We start from the raw sequence: 22268 nt of genomic DNA, 5'->3' as shown, positions 1-22268 counted from the left end.
AAGTATGTTTAAAAAGTAGTGTCAATTTGAACCTCTTTAATTACCTTTGATCACCTTTGAACTCTCCTCTGAACATGATTGGACGATCCATTGAACGGCCACTCTTCAGAGACACACAGCTCGGTACAGGTGACCTAGCTCTTTCTACCTGGACCCTGTGAGCAAAACATGAAGACACAGCATCCAGTTAAATTCATCCTCTTACTGCAGCTCAAACTCACAGCATATGGAGACAGAGCTTCCAGTTCAACTCATCCTCTTACTGCAGCTCTAACTCACAGCACATGGAGACAGAGCTTCCAGTTAAACTCATCCTCTTACTGCAGCTCTAACTCAAAACACATGAAGATGGAGTATCCAGTGAAACTCATCTTCTTACTGCAGCTCTAACTCACTGCACATGTAGAGAGAGCATCCAGTTAAACTCATCCTCTAACTGCAGCTCTAACTCACAGGACATGGAGACAGAGCTTCCAGTAAAACTCATGCTGTTACTGCAGCTCTAACTCACAGCACATGGAGACAGAGCTTCCAGTAAAACTCATGCTCTTACTGCAGCTCTAACTCACAGCACATGGAGACAGAGCTTCCAGTAAAACTCATGCTCTTACTGCAGCTCTAACTCACAGCACATGGAGACAGAGCTTCCAGTAAAACTCATGCTGTTACTGCAGCTCTAACACACAGCACATGGAGACAGAGTTTCCAGTAAAACTCATGCTCTTACTGCAGCTCTAAATCACAGCACATGGAGAAAGAGCATCCAGTAAAACTCATCCTCTTATTGCAGCTCTTAGTTACTGCAGATCTGAATGTTGTATAATACAGCTCACATGCAACTGAATGGTGCCAGTAACATTGAAGTATGATTAAAAAGTAGTGTCAATTTGAACCTCTTTAATTACCTTTGATCACCTTTGAACTCTCCTCTGAACATGATTGGACGATCCATTGAACGGCCACTCTTCAGAGACACACAGCTCGGTACAGGTGACCTAGCTCTTTCTACCTGGACCCTGTGAGCAAAACATGAAGACACAGCATCCAGTTAAACTCATCCTCTTACTGCAGCTCTAACTCACAACACATGGAGACAGAGCTTCCAGTTAAACTCATGCTCTTACTGCAGCTCTAACTCACAGCACATGGAGACAGAGCTTCCAGTGAAACTCATCCTCTTACTGCAGCTTTAACTCAAAACACATGAACACAGAGCTTCCAGTAAAACTCATGCTCTTACTACAGCTCTAACTCACAGCACATGGAGACAGAGCTTCCAGTTAAACTCATGCTCTTACTGCAGCTCTAACTCACAGCACATGGAGACAGAGCATCCAGTTAAACTCATCCTCTTACAGCAGCTCTAACTCACAGCACATGGAGACAGAGCTTCCAGTAAAACTCATGCTCTTACTGCAGCTCAAACTTACAGCACATGGAGACAGAGCTTCCAGTAAAACTCATGCTGTTACTGCAGCTCTAACTCACGGCATATGGAGACAGAGCTTCCAGTTAAACTCATCCTCTTACTGCAGCTCTAACTCACAGCAAATGGAGACAGAACATCCAGTTAAACTCATCCTCTTACTGTCGCTCCTAGTTACTGCAGATCTGAATATTCTATAAAACATCTCACATGCAAATGAATGGTGCCAGTAACATTGAAGTATGATTAAAACGTAGTGTCAATTTGAAACTCTTTAATTACCTTTGATCACCTGTGAACACTCCTCTGAACATGATTGGACGATCCATTGAACGATCACTCTTCCTAGACAGACAGCTAGGTACAGGTGACCCTACTCTTTCTACCTGGACCCTGTGAGCAAAACATGAAGACACAGCATCCAGTTAAACTCATCCTCTTGCTGCAGCTCTAACTCACAACACATGGAGACAGAGCTTCCAGTTAAACTAATCCTCTTACTGCAGCTTTAACTCAAAACACATGAAGACAGAGCTTCCAGTAAAACTCATGCTCTTACTGCAGCTCTAACTCACAGCACATGGAGACAGAGCTTCCAGTGAAACTCATCCTCTTACTGCAGCTTTAACTCAAAACACATGAAGACAGAGCTTCCAGTAAAACTCATGCTCTTACTGCAGCTCTAACTCACAGCACATGGAAACAGAGCTTCCAGTGAAACTCATCCTCTTACTGCAGCTCTAACTCACAGAAAATGGAGACAGAGCTTCCAGTGAAACTCATACTCTTACTGCAGCTCTAACTCACAGCAAATGGAGACAGAACATCCAGTTAAACTCATCCTCTTACTGTTGCTCCTAGTTACTGCAGACCTGAATATTCTATAAAACATCTCACATGCAAATGAATGGTGCCAGTAACATTGAAGTATGATTAAAAAGTAGTGTCAATTCGAACCTCTTTAATTACCTTTGATCACCTGTGAACTCTCCTCTGAACTTGAAAGGAAGATCCATTGAACTATCACTCTTCATAGACAAACAGCTAGGTACAGGTGTTTGTGAATATTCTGATGCTCCCATTGGGATATTGACAGTCCGGCGACAGATCGGATATATCTCTGATGACAGCATAGCCCCGTTTGCGAACGGAGAGTAACCAGAGTGCTACTGATCCGTTTCAGCAGCAGTTTTAAGCGGGATATGAAGCAGCGCCTTCATATCTAACCCGTGGCAATGGAACCAGTGCATTCTTAATTATAATTGTGCCCTGTTCTTACGAACAGAGGAAAAATAACTAACATCTCCGGTTTTGAATCACACCAGCCAAGGGAGAACACGCGGTGCCTTCCCCTCCAGCTACAAACCCTCATTGGTCTAGCTGTGAGGTGTTTACACAGTTAAACTCATCCTCTTACTGCAGCTCTAACTCACAACACATGGAGACAGAGCTTCCAGTTAAACTAATCCTCTTACTGCAGCTCTAACTCAAAACACATGAAGACAGAGTTTCCAGTGAAATTCATCCTCTTACTGCAGCTCTAACTCACAGCACATGGAGACAGAGCTTCCAGTAAAACTCATCCTCTTATTGCAGCTCTTAGTTACTGCAGATCTGAATGTTGTATAAGACAGCTCACCTGCAACTGAATGGTGCCAGTAACATTGATTAAAAAGTATTGTCAATTTGAACCTCTTTAATTACCTTTGGTCACCTGTGAACTCTCCTCTTAACATGATTGGACGATCCATTGAACGGCCACTCTTCAGAGACACACAGCTGGGTACAGGTGGCCCAGCTCTTTCTACCTGGACCCTGTGAGCAAAACATGAAGACACACCATCCAGTTAAACTCATCCTCTTACTGCAGCTCTAACTCACAACACATGGAGACAGAGCTTCCAGTTAAACTCATGCTCTTACTGCAGCTCTAACTCACAGCACATGGAGACAGAGCTTCCAGTGAAACTCATCCTCTTACTGCAGCTTTAACTCAAAACACATGAAGACAGAGCTTCCAGTAAAACTCATGCTCTTACTGCAGCTCTAACTCACAGCACATGGAGACAGAGCGTCCAGTAAAACTCATGCTCTTACTGCAGCTCTAACTCACAGCACATGGAGACAGAGCTTCCACTAAAACTCATGCTGTTACTGCAGCTAACTCAAAACACATGAAGACAGAGCTTCCAGTAAAACTCATGCTGTTACTGCAGCTCTAACTCACAGCACATGGAGACAGAGCTTCCAGTAAAACTCATCTTCTTACTGCAGCTCTAACTCACAGCACATGTAGAGAGAGCTTCCAGTTAAACTAATCCTCTTACTGCAGCTTTAACTCACAACACATGGAGACAGAGCTTCCAGTTAAACTAATCCTCTTACTGCAGCTCTAACTCAAAACACATGAAGACAGAGTTTCCAGTGAAATTCATCCTCTTACTGCAGCTCAAACTCACAGCACATGGAGACAGAGCTTCCAGTAAAACTCATCCTCTTATTGCAGCTCTTAGTTACTGCAGATCTGAATGTTGTATAATACAGCTCACTTGCAACTGAATGGTGCCAGTAACATTGAAGTATGATTAAAAAGTAGTGTCAATTTGAACCTCTTTAATTACCTTTGGTCACCTGTGAACTCTCCTCTGAACTCGATTGGACGATCCATTGAATTATAACTCTTCATAGACAGACAGCTAGGTACAGGTGACCCTGCTCTTTCTACCTGGACCCTGTGAACAAAACAAGAAGACACAGCATCCAATTACACTCATCCTCTTACTGCAGCTCAAACTCACAGCACATGGAGACAGAGCTTCCAGTTAAACTCATCCTCTTACTGCAGCTCTAACTAACAGCACATGGAGACAGAGTTTCCAGTTAAACTCATCCTCTTACTGCAGCTCTAACTCACAGCACGTGGAGACAGAGCGTCCAGATAAACTCATCCTCTTACTGCAGCTCTAACTCACAGCACATGGAGACAGAGTTTCCAGTTAAACTCATCCTCTTACTGCAGCTCTAACTCACAGCACGTGGAGACAGAGCTTCCAGATAAACTCATCCTCTTACTCTTACTAGGCAGCTGTTTCATAGGTGACTTAGTTGATGCGCTGTTTACGATACTTGCATTTATCATTTATTTCTAGATTGCGTTGTGCCGTTTGTTGCTAGTGTTAATCAGTTTAACCATCAGGTCAAGTTGAACTTGGGTGTTCTGTATGGACCGGTCTTTCTACGGGCTTTCAGTCATGAACTTGTTCCGGGTTAGGGTATACACTGGTTGTAGTGTCTGGATAAGAGCGTTGCGCCAAATGCCAGTAATGTATGTAGTAATGTATTGGCCTAATCACAGCAAATTAACAAGCTTCCAGTAAACTCTCTTACTGAAAGCTAACTCAAACAGATTGAGAGCAGAGCTCCAGTAACTCATCCCTTACTGCAGTCTTACCATTCAATTAATTCTAGTCATGCACTTGCACTATCTATCACTGCTGAGGGTTATCCTTGGTCCTTTGACCGCTGAGAGATCATTTAGAAACAGCGCCCACTAAGGACGACAGACATTAGACCGCTGGACCATTGGCTTCCAACCAAATTAGCTGCAAACACAACTGAGCACACGTGAACATCGCTTGGACAATGGGACACACACAACAATTGAGTGTAGTTTGCTGCAAGACAATGCAGATTAAATGGGCCCTGAACATGTTAAAGAGACATTTCAAAGAGTGGTTGTACTCTTGATATGAGCTCAGGCGTGTGTCCAGAAAAACACCACAGCGCACTAGAAACAGGTGCGAGGCTTGATAGTTTCGACTGAAAATGATCAATGAGTCCAAAGCTCATCGGTATGCAGACCTGTGACGCTTTTGATGACTGACTCAAGGAGCAAAGCTTTGGTGCAGGTTTTCGTGGTAGAGCAAGCAGTTGTGTTCAGTTGTGAGTAGGAGACAGTGACTGCAGAATCAAAACATGTAGAGAGGGAAAACAGAAGGAACAGAGAGCGGTCTGCAGTTGAGCATTTAAAATGATATCCTTCATTAAGCTTTATCCTCTGAGACCAGGTCAAAATGACATTTTTTCTATTTGTTTGTTAAATATATAGTAAAAATGTATAAAATACAATAAATAATAAACATATAAACCATGCTGAGCGTCGTTACCGTCAGCCACATTGACACCTACTATTTGTGTAGGTCCCCTGAAGTGCCACGAAACAGCTCTGACCGTCTCCACCTCTGTATATGGTAATTTGTATTCTGTATATTGTATCTACTGTTGTATTGATATTTTGCATCTACGTAAATTGTACTGATTGTGTTACTTTATTGTCTATTATTCTGCAACAGTGCAAATGCCCCCCTGGGATCAATAAAGTACGCTACTACTAGTACTACTACTACTACTTATTACATTATTGGTTTATATTACATAAAAAAATTTGAAATGGATTACATTATTGGGAGTTATTACACTATTGGTAGTTTATTACATTATTAGTTGCTACAGGGCTATAAAAAGCCAAGATATTGTTAGAGGTTGAATTATTTCCACATGATTTTAAAAACTCTCGACGGGTCAGAGCGGTTTTGGTGGCACGAGGGGGACCTAGGCAATATTAGGCAGGTGGTTTAATGTTGTGGCTGATTGGTGTAGGCTCCCTATTTTAAAAAAGGATCCCAATGTTAAAAACAAACAGCCTTTTACCCCAGTGGCTACTGCGTGAACTGCAAGGCCTGGTTGCAAAAAGAACTTGAAACCCCGCCCATCCAATGTTAAATCAATGGGGAAAGCCTGAATAGAGGCCAATATTTTGAGAGGAAATATAAAATCAATAATTTTTTACACAAGAAATGACGGTTTAACTAGTTAATCCCATCTCCTGTAATGTCTCCCCTGGGTCTGATTTTTTCAAATAATTCAGCCAAAATTCCCAAATCAGGGTTAATTTCAAAGAAGATCACTGGTCCATGCACTGAAGAAGCTCGTTGTTGTATACAGACGACACACACAGCACACTGATGGACACAGCCCCACAGTACACAGTCTGCCAGGCCCCAGCCACACACACACACACACGTAACATACACACATACACACGCAACATACACACACGCACACACACATACATGCAATCCCACACACACATATACATGCACACACACACACACACACACTTACGCACACACACACACATATACACGCACACGCACACGCGCGCACATAAACACACACACAGAGCAACCTGATACACACAGCCTCACAGTACATTAACACACAGCCTGCCAGGCCCCAGCCACACACACACACACACGCAACATACACACAGACACAGGCACGCACACACACACACGTAACATACACACATAGACAGGCACGCACACACACACAACATACACACATATACATGCACACACACACACACTTACGCACACACACACACACATACACGCACACACACACGCACGCGCACATAAACACACACACACACACACACAGGTAACATACACGCAGACACACGCACACACACACACATACACACATATATACACACACACACACGCACCCACACACATATACACATGCACACACGCACGCGCACACACTCACACACACGCACACGAACACACACACACATAAACACGTACACACACACACGCATGCATGCACACACACACCCATGCACGCATGTACACACACATGCATATACACGCACACACACACACACACACACACATACACACACACACAGCAACCTGATACACACAGCCTCACAATACGTTAACACACAGCCTGCCAGGCACCAGCATGTGGGTGTTTCGCACACACATATACACACCCACACACATCAGAACTATAAGAATCGGCTCAGAATTTGCTGCTGAAATGCAGAAGTGCAAGCAACAGTGTGCCACTTGAGCTGGCAACAGTGTACAGGAACAAGTGTCACTGTCAAAATGTAGCCCATTTTAATCAAATGATGGCCTGGTACCTCTGTCATATCCAGCAAGGTAAAATGGTCATAAAGTATCAAAAAATACCTTAATAAATGAAAAACTTTCTAGAAGTATTTTTTAAATTACTTTTTGTTTTTGGTCCCAAATGGGAAATTTGTAAAAAGTCTGTTACACCTAAACCACACCATTTATTGTCTGTTTTACTGAATTAAGGGTGTTATTTTCATTATACCTGCAGATTCCCATTCCTCCCCACACCCCTTCACCAGCTTCTATTCTCTCCATCTCACTCCACAACAGGCTACTTACTCCGTTCTTTTATTCCTTCTTTTACTCCCTCTTCTTTCTTCACATCTTTAAATTGGCATTTGAGTTTGAAATACTTTGTTTCACAATGACATACAACAGGAGCAGAGTAAACACCATCCTACAGCCATCCTGCCTTTCTCTTATGACTTCTTCATATCATCACGTAAGCAGACACACATAACAGCATTCCTGTGCTGACCATGGGCTCATGTTAGTTGATCTGACGTACTAGATGAACAGGTATGGGCTGGGTTAGGATAACATCTTGTACAAATGCATGCATGACTGCTTTTAATACAACATTTGAAAACTTGATCTATGCTTCCTGGGCTCTATAAAACTGCTTTTGACAGATACACTTAGACTTAGAGATTTTAGTCTGGTAAAGCAATATTTACACATTTGAGGAAACCAAATTAGAGATGAAGAAACAGTCAAATGACTTTACCAAATATGGGAAAGCATGGTTAGCATTTGGCCTGTTTGTGTCTGTGAGACATATAGTGTAGCAGCACACATTTGGGAGCTGGGGGTTTGGGGAGCACACAGGAGGGGGGCGGGGGGGTTGCATAGCACCTCAGAACTGGAGTCGGAGAGTAAAAAAAAGGTATTAAAACGGGCGCAAAACAAGTTCATCTGGTCTGGCAAGTCCTCATCACTGTTGACCCCACCTGATCTCGCCTTGTATGGAATGATTGCCTCCACGCCTTGCCAAAGATAACAAGAGTCTGTCTCTTTCTCTTTCTGTTTGAGTCTCTAACCTGTCCTTGTATTGGCGCTTGGCAGCTTTTATAGACTTTTCTGTGTCTGTATCTCTGTTTTATACAACAGATCATTGCCAGAAAATTTAAAAAATTTAAATTTGAATATAAAAATTTAATTGAGTGCCAACAGCTGCATGTTATTTGTAATAAAAATGTTTTGTCAATGGATAATCAACTGAGTTTCCAATTGGATTTACCCATAAACATTATTATAACTAATGATTTGTCAAAAAGGCCTTTAAAATACAGCCAGGTATAATGAAATAGAACGATTGACAGACATGCTATCAGTGAGCTGTAACCAAAAGAATACATATTTGGCCTGTATCTGTATGATTGCACATTATGTATCAGTGCCCATTATTTGATTGATGTTAAAATGGAGTTACTCTTGTGGAGTCAGGTCAGGTTTCCTCTACGAACCATTCCCTCATTGCCCATCTTCCGCCGTGGTCTGAAGACTCATCTCTTCAGACTATAACTGGACTAACTAACTATCACCACACTGCAGATCATTTCTATCACTTAAATTCCCCTCTTTCATGCTACACATGTATCTCCTGTGCCACTCATGTTACATGTACCTCCATTCAGCTCTTATTGTGCCTTGTGTCATTGTCTAGATGTTGTAACTTGTAGTGCCTCCTGGTTTGACAGCATAGGTTCGGTCAGAGTAATGTTCACTGTGTGAACTGGACTTAATGTGTTCATGGCTATGAGTAACTGTACAAAGTATTGTATCTCATCGGACCTGTGTTCTATAGTTGTTCCAATGACCTTTGGTATGCACTTATTGTGTGCCGATTTGTTTGAAATTGTCCGCCAGATAAATGTAATGTAATGTCTCAGTGATCAGATTCAATGAAAAAAATACAAAGGAAAAGTCATTTATGATTCTGTGGCCCTTAAATCTTAACAATAATAAATATGATATGGAGGTATGATGACTGTGCAGTGTAAAAGAGTTTTTACAGTTTACGGTGTAGAAGATGCATACTCCTACACGGACTATTGAATAATCAGTTATATCTTGTATTTTGAATCTGATCTGAGAAATCTGATCTCAATGACAAATGTCATGGCCACTGTGACCACATACTCCTAATAAAGAAAGAATGACTAGTTCTGTCCACAGATGTTAAAAACCAAGACTGAATCTATAATTTTAACATAGAGGGTCCCTTCAGAATAAAAAACATCAGTGTTCCTGTTCTTGCACACCAGTGAAAACATGCAACCATTTATGATGTCTGCAATAATGACAACTTGATAATACTCGTATTGCAACAGTAATACACAGCCAACCTTCATACCGATGCCTGTGATGGTCTGACCACAGAAAGCTCCTGTAATACATCTTATTACAAGACTAGCTCTCAGAACTCAGCAAAATGATTACTATTGCTTAATGTACTTGTTATACAAATTCTGTTATTTGTCTTTATCACAGGCCAAACAAAATTATGGTTCAAGCCAGGAAGTGCCCAACAGACAACAACTCAGTGTGAAACTGAACTTCCACTACCATCTAGTGGGTACTTAGAAGAACTGCAGTGTTATATTTCTTACAGTCATTTCTACACCTCCACAGGCGTTCTCATGTCCTAATAATTGCAGTAGATGTAGCAGTTAAGTAAAATATTTAACAAATATTTCAACGTTTGATCGATCAGAAAAACAGTTTTCATGTCTACATGAGTACACATAGTGAATCACTGCCCATTCTTTCACCGCTCCACCTCAGTTCCTGTAGATTCAGTGGGAAACCTGCAGTGATTAATGCACTTCAGACTGTGTTCTGCAGTGTACAGCTGCTTGGAGGCTTAAGGTAGTGAAGGGAAGTGTATGCTTCAGTATTTCTGTATGCACTCCTGGCCACTTCTGCCTAGGCCTGTGGCCTTGCCCCAGTCTCCACATTCCCAGTTACCATGGTGAAGAGAGAAGAGTGATGGAGAGCTACGGAGAGGATGGAATGCAGCTCAGGGTTATCCCAAGTGCACTCTTGCACATGAGTCCTCTGTTAAGATAATATACTCCATACTGGTGCGTGGCATTAGCAAACTTCTGAGAATTCCTTTGCAAGCTGTATAGTGTGTATCTCCCTGGTGCCCCTTGTATTAAGGCCTGTTAAAGGAAACCTGTCTACCTCATGTACAGTGCCATGAAAAATATTTTCCCCCTTCCAGATTCCCTACATTAGTGCATAGTTTCAGATCTTTACAAAAAATGTTAGATTAGCAAAGGGAACCAGAGTAAGCAGTCAATGTTTTAGAAACTCCCAACTGCTGCCTTGAGTCTCACCCTCTGGAGTTCAGTCCCTTGTAGTAGCGTCACAAGACCACCGGATGGCAGAATGCATCCACTTTGTGTTTCCAGTATTCCAGTACAGCCCACAGGTCTGATAGCAAAAATAAATACTCTGATATTTTCGACCATTTCAAGCTCCTGCCACTGCACATAATGGTTTTATTAAAATCCATTTAGCATGAGGATGGGGGTGTAATTTAAAAAAAAAATGCACTGGTTGATGCACTGAAGATGTTCATTTTTATTGTACACAGAGCACGTACACAGGGCATCAACACGCACACACGTGCACAACATGCACACACAAGCACAAACACACACACAAACACATACACACCATGTTCTCCTGATCACATAGATAGATGGTTTGATACTGTGGTTTGTGTCTTTGGAGGCCCTACTAGACTGAAGGCTTTTCTTTCTGGGAAGGCAACGCTCCTTCGGTGTGTGTAGCAGGATGCTGGCCATGTTCTACCAGATCATTGTGGCCGGTGTCCTGTTCTACACCTGTGTGTGCTGGGCTGGGAGCCTCTACTCCAGGGACACAAAGAGGCTCAAACTGATCCAGAAGGCCAGCTGCCACCCTCTGCTGCTGTTTTGGGTGCAGTGGGCGGTTTCCGATTCCACCCCCCCGTTCTCTGCTTCCTCGGCCAGCCCTCTAGCTGCCCTCCTCAGCCTTGCCCCTGCCATGCCCTTGTTCTCCAGAAGGTGTGGCACTGACTGGTGGGTGAACCCCCAGCGTCCCAACTCCACTGGATATACTGTCGCTCTCTAACCGGCCTCCTTACACTCCTTACACTCTCACACTCCGCTGCCATGTCGGATTACTTTAGCCGTTTCCGCTCATAGGCTGCTTCTGCCCCCTCCTCCCATGGGAGGGTGAGCTCCATAAGGAGCACCACCTTCACCCGAGCAGACCACGTCTCCATATAAGGAGCACCACCTTCGCCCGAGTGGACCACGTCTCCATATAAGGAGCACCATCTTCGCCCGAGTAGACCACGTCTCCATATAAGGTGCACCACCTTCACCCGAGTGGACCACGTCTCCATATAAGGAGCACCACCTTCACCCGAGTAGACCACGTCTCCATGTTAGGAAGCTGTGCAGATCTCATTTGGGAAACGGAGTTGTGGATTGAGATCTACACGCGTGCTCCACCCCCTGTCTGGTACCAGGACTCTACTCCCACCTTTGTGTCCTACGGTCCCCTCCTCCTCTGCTTGCCTCACAAAGTGGGTTTGATGCTCTTTCACAGGAGAGGCATCTCTGTTTGCCTCCTGTCTGCTGGTCTCCAGTAATTCCAGAAGCTTTCGCAGCAGCTGGTCATACCTCCAGCTGTAGCACCCCTGTGCTGGAGGCCAGCACTGTGTCCCTGTGCTGGAGGCCCGCTCTGTGTCCCTGTGCCGGAGGCCTGCTCTGTGTCCCTGTGCTGGAGGCCTGCTCTGTGTCCCTGAGCTGGAGGCCTGCTCTGTGTCCCTGTGCTGGAGGCCTGCTCTGTGTCCCTGTGCTGGAGCTGTCTCACAGCCTGACAGAATGTGCCACAGGCCTCGTTTGGGGGCAGCACAGAGCAGACGGTCTCATCTGCACCAAACCATTAGCGCAGGTTCTGAGGAGAAGGCAGAGTGTCATAATTGGCCCTGATCAGGAAGCTAGGCCTGGCTTGTGGTATCTTCCACCAGTCTGACCCCCTGAGCGATCGGTCCTCCACACTTTCCCACGCTGTCCATCCTCCGAGACCACCTTAGCAAACTGCTAAAACCTGCTACCTCTCCTGCGCCATCCATGGTGGGATGACCCAGAGTCTTCTGTGCCCCTCTGTTTCCCTGCTGAGGGGAAGCAGTCAGGAAGAAGCAAACTGCAAACATAGAATGCATATCAGGCCACTGCTTTATGTACCCCAATTAAACCATCAGTGAAAGCCCAGGATATACTGGTATATTTATAAATCAATGACAAACTATGTTCTACAGCATATCCACCAATTTACCCACCCAGATATAATTTCTGATAAACAATGTTGTACATTTTAAGCTCTCATAAAACGCCGGTAGTACAGATTCTGATGTAGTCAGCTGAAAGGAACTGCTTAGCTTACAAAGGAGATGGTACAGTAGAATGGACACATCCAATTTGTTCAGGTGCAGGGCATAAACAATATATAGAATTAAAAAAATGTTTGATGTTTGAACAGGCTAGGCAGAATTTGTGTCATTTCAAACAGATTGGAATATGGGTTTAACAACAGCATGCCTTTGCAGCTGAGACGCGCAAGTGAGTACGTTTAACATGGTCGGTGAAAATAGCGGTGATGTGTGTTATTCAACCAGTCATTTAAACAGAAACATTTACACTCTAGACATCCGACACGTAAACAGTTAAAATAACACGTGTTCCTGGTTATTATTTCTGCGGAAATTCGTTTTGTAATAATTTATCTTTTGTCCAGTAGGAGTCGCTCTCTCCGCGGGCTGAAGCGGGTGTGCGCACAGGCGTGTGCACTGGTAGACAGGACAGAGCCAGCAGATCTAACCTAACACTCACTGTCTAAATGTACATAAGTTCTACCCTCACTACCGGGGAGGATGGGACAAGGGAAAGATCAAATTAAAGGGGAGAAAGGGGGAAGTGAGTCTTCCGCTCCGCTGTTGGTTGTTATGCTTTGATGGCTTGCACTACTTTTGCGCTTGTGTTTTAGTGACGCTTTGGTTGTCCTGAGTGGACTTTGTTGCGTGCACTATTTTTGTGCGCTTTTGTCTGTGGTGCTTGCTTTTGGGTAATCCGATATTAGACTAATCTGAGTCTTTGGAAAAATGTGTTTACAAAAAAAAAACAACTAACTTCTGTATTTTTTTTTGTCTTAAGTGTGGGGGTGTTATGTGTTCCTGGTTATTATTTCTGCGGAAATTCGTTTTGTAATAATTTATCTTTTGTCCAGTAGGAGTCGCTCTCTCCGCGGGCTGAAGCGGGTGTGCGCACACAGGCGTGTGCACTGGTCAGGTCCGGGTGCAGACTGCTGTAATTGACTCCCCCATAAAAGATGGCGATTCGGGACATCTCGCTCTCTCTCATTGTTCGACTACCAAGCAGCGACTACCGACTTTCATTCTTTGTTATTGTAGAGACGCTACAAGCAGCAACTACTGTCTTGTCTTGTTTTGTTTTGTTTAAGTCAACATTGTTCTTTGTCAAATAATCACATTGCATACTTCATAGACCGTGTGGTAAGGTTTTCTTTTCTTTTGCACCTTTTTATTGTAGTTAGTCAGGGTAGGGTAGCAGCGGACCGGAATACTCATTTCCCCCTTTTTCTCCTTTAATTTGATCTTTCCCATGTCCCATCCTCCCTGGTAGTGAGGGTAGAAGGCATGTACATTTAGACAGTGAGTGTTAGGTTAGATCTGCTGGCTCTGTCCTGTCTACCTGTTTGTGGGTATTTGTATTGTATTGGGTTATTGGGTTTTGTAATAAATATATCCTTTGTATTCTGGCAAAAAATGTTGTGGTCTTTTTAAATGTGTTTGACTTTGGGCTGACAGCCGGTTACTGAAACTCGGCAGTCTTGGGCTGTAACAACATACAAATGCAACATTACAAACTTGCACCAGCAGGCCTTATCTGATAGAAGAAAAATAATCACATTAGCAGAACAGAGAGAACAGACATTGCCACAGGAATACCTAACACAAACACAATTTTCCCCTATGTGGAATAAGCCGGCATTTTGGAAAAACAGAGTTGCGCGGTCTCTAATAAAAATGATTAACATGGCTTACAGGCTCGTCACGGAACAGAAATAATATAAAATGACACCAACACAACAATCCAGTAATGTAATTACAGTATCACATTTTGCAGTAAATTATTGACTTTTCAATGTTCAGTCCAAAAGCTCTTTAGATGCCACTGTTGACATTTTTAAGTTTGGCCTTACATTCCTTCCATCTTCTCCCATTGTTATGCCTGGATATATGACATGGTCAATCACTGTGGCTCTAAATTCATTCGATACAACATTTCTTCTACCTGCTTGACCACAACCTCAGCCACAACCACAACCCGTCCATCAGTACCAACTGCATTGGGCTGCTCCATGTTGTCAGACACTGCTGAATGTAGTGCTGTAAAACAGCCTTTTATGTTGGGATTACCAATCGTGCTGCAATGCGACTCACCTGGGCAATGTTGCTGGCAGTGACGAGACATGATTGCAAACATCTTGACTTCATTTCACAATCTGCATGTCTAGCAATAAGCATTGGAACACTGTACCAATACGAGACGACTGCATTGCGAAAACTGAGTGTGATTTAGAGTTTGCACTTTGTGGGTAGGTACTGCAATTAGTGTCTTAGGGTAAGAATTTTGCCAGTCAGTTTGGCAAATTGAGTTTTCCACATTGAGCCAAAGCAGTCATAACATACTGTAATGCATTTGTAATATGTGACTGCACATATTAGAAATGCATCTGAAAAAATGAGAAAAACTGTAGGGTCTCAGGAGCATCTCAAGAGACTGGATGTCATGCAAACCACACTTCTGCCCTGATTTTAGCTTAGTGGTCTAATCCATTCAACTGATGTGCAGCAGATCCAAGTTCAAACCTACAGGAGAACCACTTATTTGAGAGGTAACATAAATATACCAGCTCAAGCAGGGACTTTTCAAAATGTATTGAGTTGTGGTTACACTACAGTAACAGAAGCAAGCATTCATCAGACACTACACAACTTTTCTTATAATGGATTTTATTTCCACTACTGTAGATGAATGTCATTGCTTCAACTGCAGATTTTAGCCCCATGCTGATCTACTCATATTGAGCCCAAAGATAATCCCATACAGAATATGAAATCAGTACTACTGTGTCACAGAGTTCAATACATCACACAATAATAAATCACAACAGCAAAACATTTGATATTTTTATAATTCAGGTTTAATCATTGCATATTGTTGTCTGAAAATACAGAAAATTAAAGCAAAAAATAAAAAATAAATAAATCCTAGCAGAATAAATAAGGAAACTCAATCCATCATTGTTTACAGTAATGAAATGAAATAAGTACACTGCAGTGATCATTCTGCATTATCATGGGATGCATCAGCTGCATTTGCCCACAGAAATTTGCACATTGGAACTCTTGTGAAAATGAATGAAAGCAACGGTAAAAATGCACATTTAAGTGGAGGAGTTTGCCACTGGCTTCTTTTAAAAAAATGCAGATACAGGAGACAGAATTATTACTTCAAAAACATTTTACTCTGCCATCTTTTGGCATTATTACTCTCAATGTTATATTAATGTTTTAATAATCAAAAGTACATAAACACACCTTGAAAATTGTAAAAAAATAAAATCATATTTAGACAACAAGTGCTTAACCTGAACCTGCTAAAAGATCATACTCTCATGTACAGGGTTTAAGCTGTACTGAGGTTAATATTGGACACAGCTGAAATTGAAGTGGTAAGGCATTGGTCAAGGAAGGTTGCAAGTGTGTCGACGTGTGTGTGACTGGGTGAGAGTGTGTTTGTGTGGGTGTATTTGTGAATGTGTGCATGCATGCGTACGTTTGTGGGAGTGACTGTTGATGTGAACGTGTGTGAGTGCGTGAGTATGCGTATGCCCGGGTTGCGTGTGTGTATGGGTAAGAGAATGTGTGTGTGTATGTGCACGCATGTATGCGTGTGTGCATGTGTGAGTATTATTGAGTGCATGAGTATGTCTGCACACGCGTGCGTGTGTGTATGGGTAATAGACAGTGTGTGTGCATGTATTTGTGTGAATGTGTGTGAGACTGTGTATTTGAGTGTGTGCGCGTGCAAGAGAATGAGTGTATGTATGTGTATGTGCGTGTGCGTGAGAGTGCCTTTGTGAATGTGTGTGTTTATACATGTGTGTGTGTGTGTGTGTATGTGTAGGTATGGGTATGAGCATGTTTATGTATACATGTGTATATGGTGTGTGCACGCATGTAAGTGTAAGCATGTGTGTGCATGTGTGAGTGCATGAGTATGTGTGTGCGTGTGTATGGGAATGAGAATGTGTGTGTGTTGACACATGTTTGTGTTTGTGTGAGTGAGAGAAAGTGTGTGTGTGTGTGTGTGTGTGAATACGGGTATGAGCGTGTGTATGTTTGCATGCGTGTGTGTGTGTGAGATTGTGTGTGTCTGTGCAGAGGTGTGTGTGAGTGACTGGGTGTGAGAGAGTGCGTGCGTAGGTGTGCGTCAGTGCGCATGACTGAGAGAGAAAGGGTCTGTGTGAGAATATGTGTGTGTGTGATGGAGTGTATGTGAGAGAGAGAGGGTGTTTGTGTGTGTGTGACTGAGTGTGCAAGAGTGTGTGTAGGTGTGTGAGTGCATGTGTGTGTGGGTCTAGGTGCATATGAGTGTGTGTATATATATATGTGAGTGTGTGATTGAGTGTGTGTGTTTGTATGTGAGTGTGTGTGTAAATGTGTGTGTGTGTGTGTGTGTGTGTAGTTGTGGGTGTGTGATGGTCTAGGTGTATATGAGTGTTTGCGTTTATATGTGTGTGAGTGTGTGATTGAATGTGTGTGTATTTGTGTAAATTAGTGTGTGTGTCTATAAGTGTGTGTGTGTATATGAGTGCGTGTGTATACATGTGTGTGTGTGTGTGAGAGTGTGTGTGTATATATGTGTGTGTGTGTGCGTGTCTGTGTAGGTGTGAGCGTGTGTGTATATATATATATATATATATATGTGAGTTTGTGATTGAGTGTGTTTGTGTGTGAATGTGTATATGAGTGTGTGTATATAAGTGTGTGTGTGTAGGTGTGGGTGTGTGAGGGTCTAGATGTATATGAGTGTTTGTGTTTATGTGTGTGAGTGTGTGATTGAGTGTGTGTGTATGTGTATATAAGTGTGTGTGTGTAGGTGTGGGTGTGTGAGGGTCTAGATGTATATGAGTGTTTGTGTTTATGTGTGTAAGAGTGTGAGTGTGTGTGCACGAGTGCGTGCGCGGGTGTGTGAGTGCGTGTGCATGAGTGTACATCAGTGTGTGTAGTTGTGAGTGTGTGTGCATGAGTGTGAGAGAGAAAGGGTGTGTGAGAGCATGTGTGTGTGGATGTGTGTGTGTAGGTGTGGGTGTGTGTTTCTATGTGTATCTGAGTGTGTATGCGTGTGTGTATGTGTGTGAGTGGGTATATGAATGTGGTGTGTGTGTGTGTACATGAGCGTGCATGCATGCGAGTGTGTATGCGCATGTGTGTGTGTGTATGCGTGTGTGTGTGCATGTGCATGTTTGTGTGTGCGTGCATGTTTGTGTGTGTGTGAGAGTGTGTGTGTGTGTGAGTGTGTGTGTCTCTACTCCAGTTAGCAGAGGGACACTGAGGAGATCCCACACACTTGAAATCCAGCACAGAGGGGTGTGTGTTGAGTGAAGTGTGTGTGGAATCTGTGCAGGAGGGTCAGTGTGTCAGAGTCAGAGACGCTGTAGAAGGACAGAGTGCCGGCCGGACGGTCCACACACACTCCTACCCTGCACACACACTCTCCTCTACCAGCATCATCATCACACACTCCTGCTCTGCGGTAGGGGGAGGGGGGGGCAAGTATGTCTGTTGGGTTCTTATCGTGATTGGCACAGAATCTGAGTTTATCAGTGTCACTGAACTTATCAGAGTCTCTGGGTTTAAGGCACTCCAGAATCCAGGAGTTTTTATTCCATCCAAACCTACAGTCATTACCCCCTCCTTTCCTGCTGATTCCTTTATATGTCACTGCTATATCAACCCATCTTCCACACTCATACACACTGAACTCAGCCTCCCAGTAACAGCGCTCACACACACTCTCTCTGCACACAACCTGGCGCAGAGGTTCAAATCTCTCTGGATGATCAGGATATGGCTGCCCTCTCCCCGGTGTGTATGTTGCCCTCCTGTTCCCCTCAGACAGAGATAGCTCTCTGTGCGCTGTGTTTGGATCCAGTGTGAACTGACAGCCGTCTGCACACCAGAGACATTAATGAGATTAATTATCATTATTAATATTCACCTCATTATGTGTGTGTGAGAGAGAGCTGTCATAGTACCTCTGTGTATGTGTTTGTGTACATGTGTGTTTCTGTTTGTGTGTATATGTGTGTAAGAGAGAAATCTCTCTCACTCACACACACACACAGCAGAGTGTGTATCCATGGAAAGTGTTCTGTGTCGATACACACTCACATTTCCTGGGTCCTGGTTTGGTCCTGTTCTCTCCTCCATGGTCCACACTGTAAGAACAGCAGAACAGAATTTTGAATTTTAATGATCCTTTATTTCCACTCTCAACACACCAATAACATCACATAAATAAAAATAAAGACACAAAAAAACACAAAACCAAGATCATATGAAAAATATACAAATCTGTCAAAGGAAACTTATTCCATTCCCTCACCCTATAACATGTGCAAAAATAGCTACCCTCCCTCCACTGAAAATAAAACACCCTTATAACACACACACTCTGAAACACACTCAGGTTCTCCATTGCTTTGTAATACTGAAACTCCACCATCACTGTGTCCCTGATCAAACCCCTAACTACAACAACCACATCTTATTTACTGCAGTAAATACCACAGGAGATCCCCAACCCTCTTGAGTAACGCTGGTTTGAACAGTGCCCTCGACCCCCCCCCCCCCCCCCCCCAATTCCATGTGTGTGTGTGTGTGTGTGTGTGTGAGGTGCAGTGTGGAAACTCTTTGTACTTACAGCAGTATGAGTGTGTCCAGTTTAGCAGCAGACAGCGCTCTCACTCCTGAGTCTCCTGGGTGATTGTAGCTGAGGTCCAGCTCTCTCAGGTGTGTGTGTGTGTGTGTGCATGTGTGAGGTGCAGTGTGGAAACTCTCTGTACTTACAGCAGTGTGAGTGTGTCCAGTTTAGCAGCAGACAGCGCTCTCACTCCTGAGTCTCCTGGGTGATTGTATCTCAGGTCCAGCTCTCTCAGGTGTGAAGGGTTTGAACATAGAGCTGAAGCCAGAGAATCACAGCCTCTCTGTGTGACTCTACAGCCTGACAGCCTGCAGAGAGAAGGACACACACACCTTACACACATTAATATAAACTAACAGGGCTGTGTGTGTCAAACACATAGCAGTGTGTTACACACCTTACACACATTAGGCTAATATAAACTAACAGGACTGTGTGCGGCAAACACATAGCAGTGTGTAACACACCATACAAACATTAATATAAACTAAGAGGGTTGTGTGTGTCAAACATATAGCAGTGTGTTACACACCTTACACACATGAATATAAACTAACAGGGCTGTGTGTGTCAAACACATAGTAGTGTGTTACACACCTTACACACATTAATATAAACTAACAGGGCTGTGTGTCAAACACATAGCATTGTGTTACACACCTTACACACATGTATTGTCTTCAACCTTCCCAAGTTCTCCCCTGCTGAAGTCACTCCACTGGCTACCAGTCACGGCAGGTACAAAGTCCTGACCCTCACCTACACTGCAGCCAACAGGACGGCCCCCGTCTATTTACAGCACATGATTAAATTCTATACGCCAACTTGACCACTGCCTTGCACCCCCTGCCATCCGGGTGAAGGGTTAAATCTTGTCTCTACCACAGAGCTTCTCCACCCTAGCTCCACCCTAGCCAGTGGTGGAACGAACTCCCTGTTCCTCTATGAACCTCTCACTCACTACCCATCTTCCGCCATGGTCTGAAGATGCATCTCTTCAGACTATACCTGGACTAACTATCACCACTCTGTAGATCATTTCTATCATTTAAATCCCTCTATTTCTACACATGTACCTCCTATGCCACTCATGTTACATGTACCTCCATCCAGCACTTATTGTGTCCAGTATCATTGTCTAGATGTTGTTTGTAATGCCTCCTAGTTTGACTTAGCTAGGTTAGGTCAGAGTAATGGTCACTGTGTGAACTGGACTTAATGTGTTCATGACAATGAATAACTACAAAATATTGTACCTTATCGGACCTGTGATTTGTAGTTGTTCCAATTACCTTTTGTATGCACTTATTGTACGTCACTTTGGATAAAAGCGTCTGGCAAATAAATGTAATGTAACATAATATAAACTAACAGGGCTGCGTGTGTTAAACTAAAATAACATGAATGTGGAATGAGTCATTATCAAACACATTTGAGTTTACACCCCACTACAGTTCAGTAAACAGGACTAATTCATTTTCTTCATTCATTTGTGTAGTCAAATTCTACCAAGAGGAAGAACAGGAACATGCCGTCTCAGTTCTGTGGAGTGTCTGTTTTCACATTAGAAACATTGACATCAGTGTTGTATTTAGTCACATTGTAGCCCTAATTTATTGAAGGGGTTTGTGTTTGTACTCACCCCATTCTATGCAGTTTACAGTGTGGGTCCTCCAGTCCAGCAGAGAGCGCTCTCACTCCTGAATCCTGCAGCTCGTTGTCTCTGAGCTCCAGATCTCTCATCTCTGAGTAAGGAGAACGCAGGACTGAGGCCAGAACATTACAGCAGCCCTCTGTGAGATTACACCAACCCAGCCTGTGGAGAGACCACACACAAACACACACACGCATAAATTCTCTGTGACATTGTTCACCTTGACAGTTGATACATATGTACCTACGCATTCCTGAGATGTACACACAAAAACAGGGAGGGGGTATGTAAATTAAGTTCATAAAGTATTCTGACTAATCCACAATAGTCCAAGGCAATTACTGGGCTCTAATAACCCTTTCCATGTGATGAACTTATCTGATTTGCAAACATATTAATTTCATCTGGAAACACAAACAACAGCATTTTTGGGGTGCACTTTACCTCACCTGACATGTTCTTCAGTTCATAAACATCTATACATTTCAAAGACGCTGAATATTCATCACTATGAATAGATAAATATAACTGTTAATGTACTCGTATAACCCATTAGCTAAATACATCACTGTCATCATGATAATATTTTCTTCTTAATCTTGTAACCATCAAGTTATCAAACAATTTAAGTTTATCAAATTATACAGTTTGTCAGGGTTTTTGACATTAATTTTAAAATATTCAGCAAGGTGAGATGAAACCGCATTCGATACAAAATTGCGTTCTTCCTTATTTACCTCTTGCCAAAATAATGTGACGGTAACCATGACGACGCTGTTTAAAATATGGCCGTTAGGAGGGTTGGTTGGTTACCATGGCGATGCCAGCTCGCTCTGAGCTGTTTACTGTTACCTCAGCTAGTTAATTCTTTGAAAATACAGAACTACAGTTACATAACACAATTATTTGATAATAACTATTAACACTTTGCAAATATTATTTGTTTACCATTTACATCAAACAATATGACCCTCAAGTTGACACTTGTTGCTGTTGTTCTAAGTTCAGCTTTCGCTTTGACTCACACAGTCACAGGCACGAGTTAGCTAGCTAGCCAGCCCAACCTACCTTAACGGTACTTCATGACCCAACCTAGCTAGCGGAGCCAGAGAGGAACTAAG

At 43.1% G+C, this 22268-nt stretch overlaps 1 protein-coding gene and 1 long non-coding RNA gene across 2 annotated transcripts in view; both read right to left on the bottom strand.

The window, feature by feature from the left end:
* Nucleotides 1–875: 875 nt before the first annotated feature.
* LOC135247177 (uncharacterized) lies at nt 876–4308 on the bottom strand. The gene is made up of 4 exons (XR_010328112.1): nt 4048–4308; nt 3131–3241; nt 1709–1819; nt 876–1016 (listed from the first exon to the last, which is right to left on the bottom strand). It is a non-coding gene; the product is annotated as an uncharacterized LOC135247177 (long non-coding RNA).
* An 11189-nt stretch (nt 4309–15497) lies between these two features.
* The window catches only part of LOC135247176 (stonustoxin subunit beta-like), a 42437-nt gene continuing 35666 nt past the window's right edge, over nt 15498–22268 (bottom strand). The window contains exons 3-6 of the mRNA XM_064320462.1: nt 21136–21309; nt 19640–19801; nt 18962–19008; nt 15498–18739 (exon numbers count right to left, since the gene is read on the bottom strand). Of these exons, the coding sequence (XP_064176532.1) occupies nt 18105–18739; nt 18962–19008; nt 19640–19801; nt 21136–21236 (945 nt within the window). The 5' untranslated portion in view covers nt 21237–21309 and the 3' untranslated portion in view covers nt 15498–18104. The remainder of the gene's footprint in view (nt 18740–18961; nt 19009–19639; nt 19802–21135; nt 21310–22268) is intronic.

Source organism: Anguilla rostrata, unplaced genomic scaffold (assembly GCF_018555375.3).
Source record: "Anguilla rostrata isolate EN2019 unplaced genomic scaffold, ASM1855537v3 scaf1120, whole genome shotgun sequence".
NCBI classification, from domain to species: Eukaryota; Metazoa; Chordata; class Actinopteri; order Anguilliformes; family Anguillidae; genus Anguilla; species Anguilla rostrata.
Note: the sequence above shows the minus strand (reverse complement) of the source record. Positions and strands in the feature narration are given on the sequence as shown.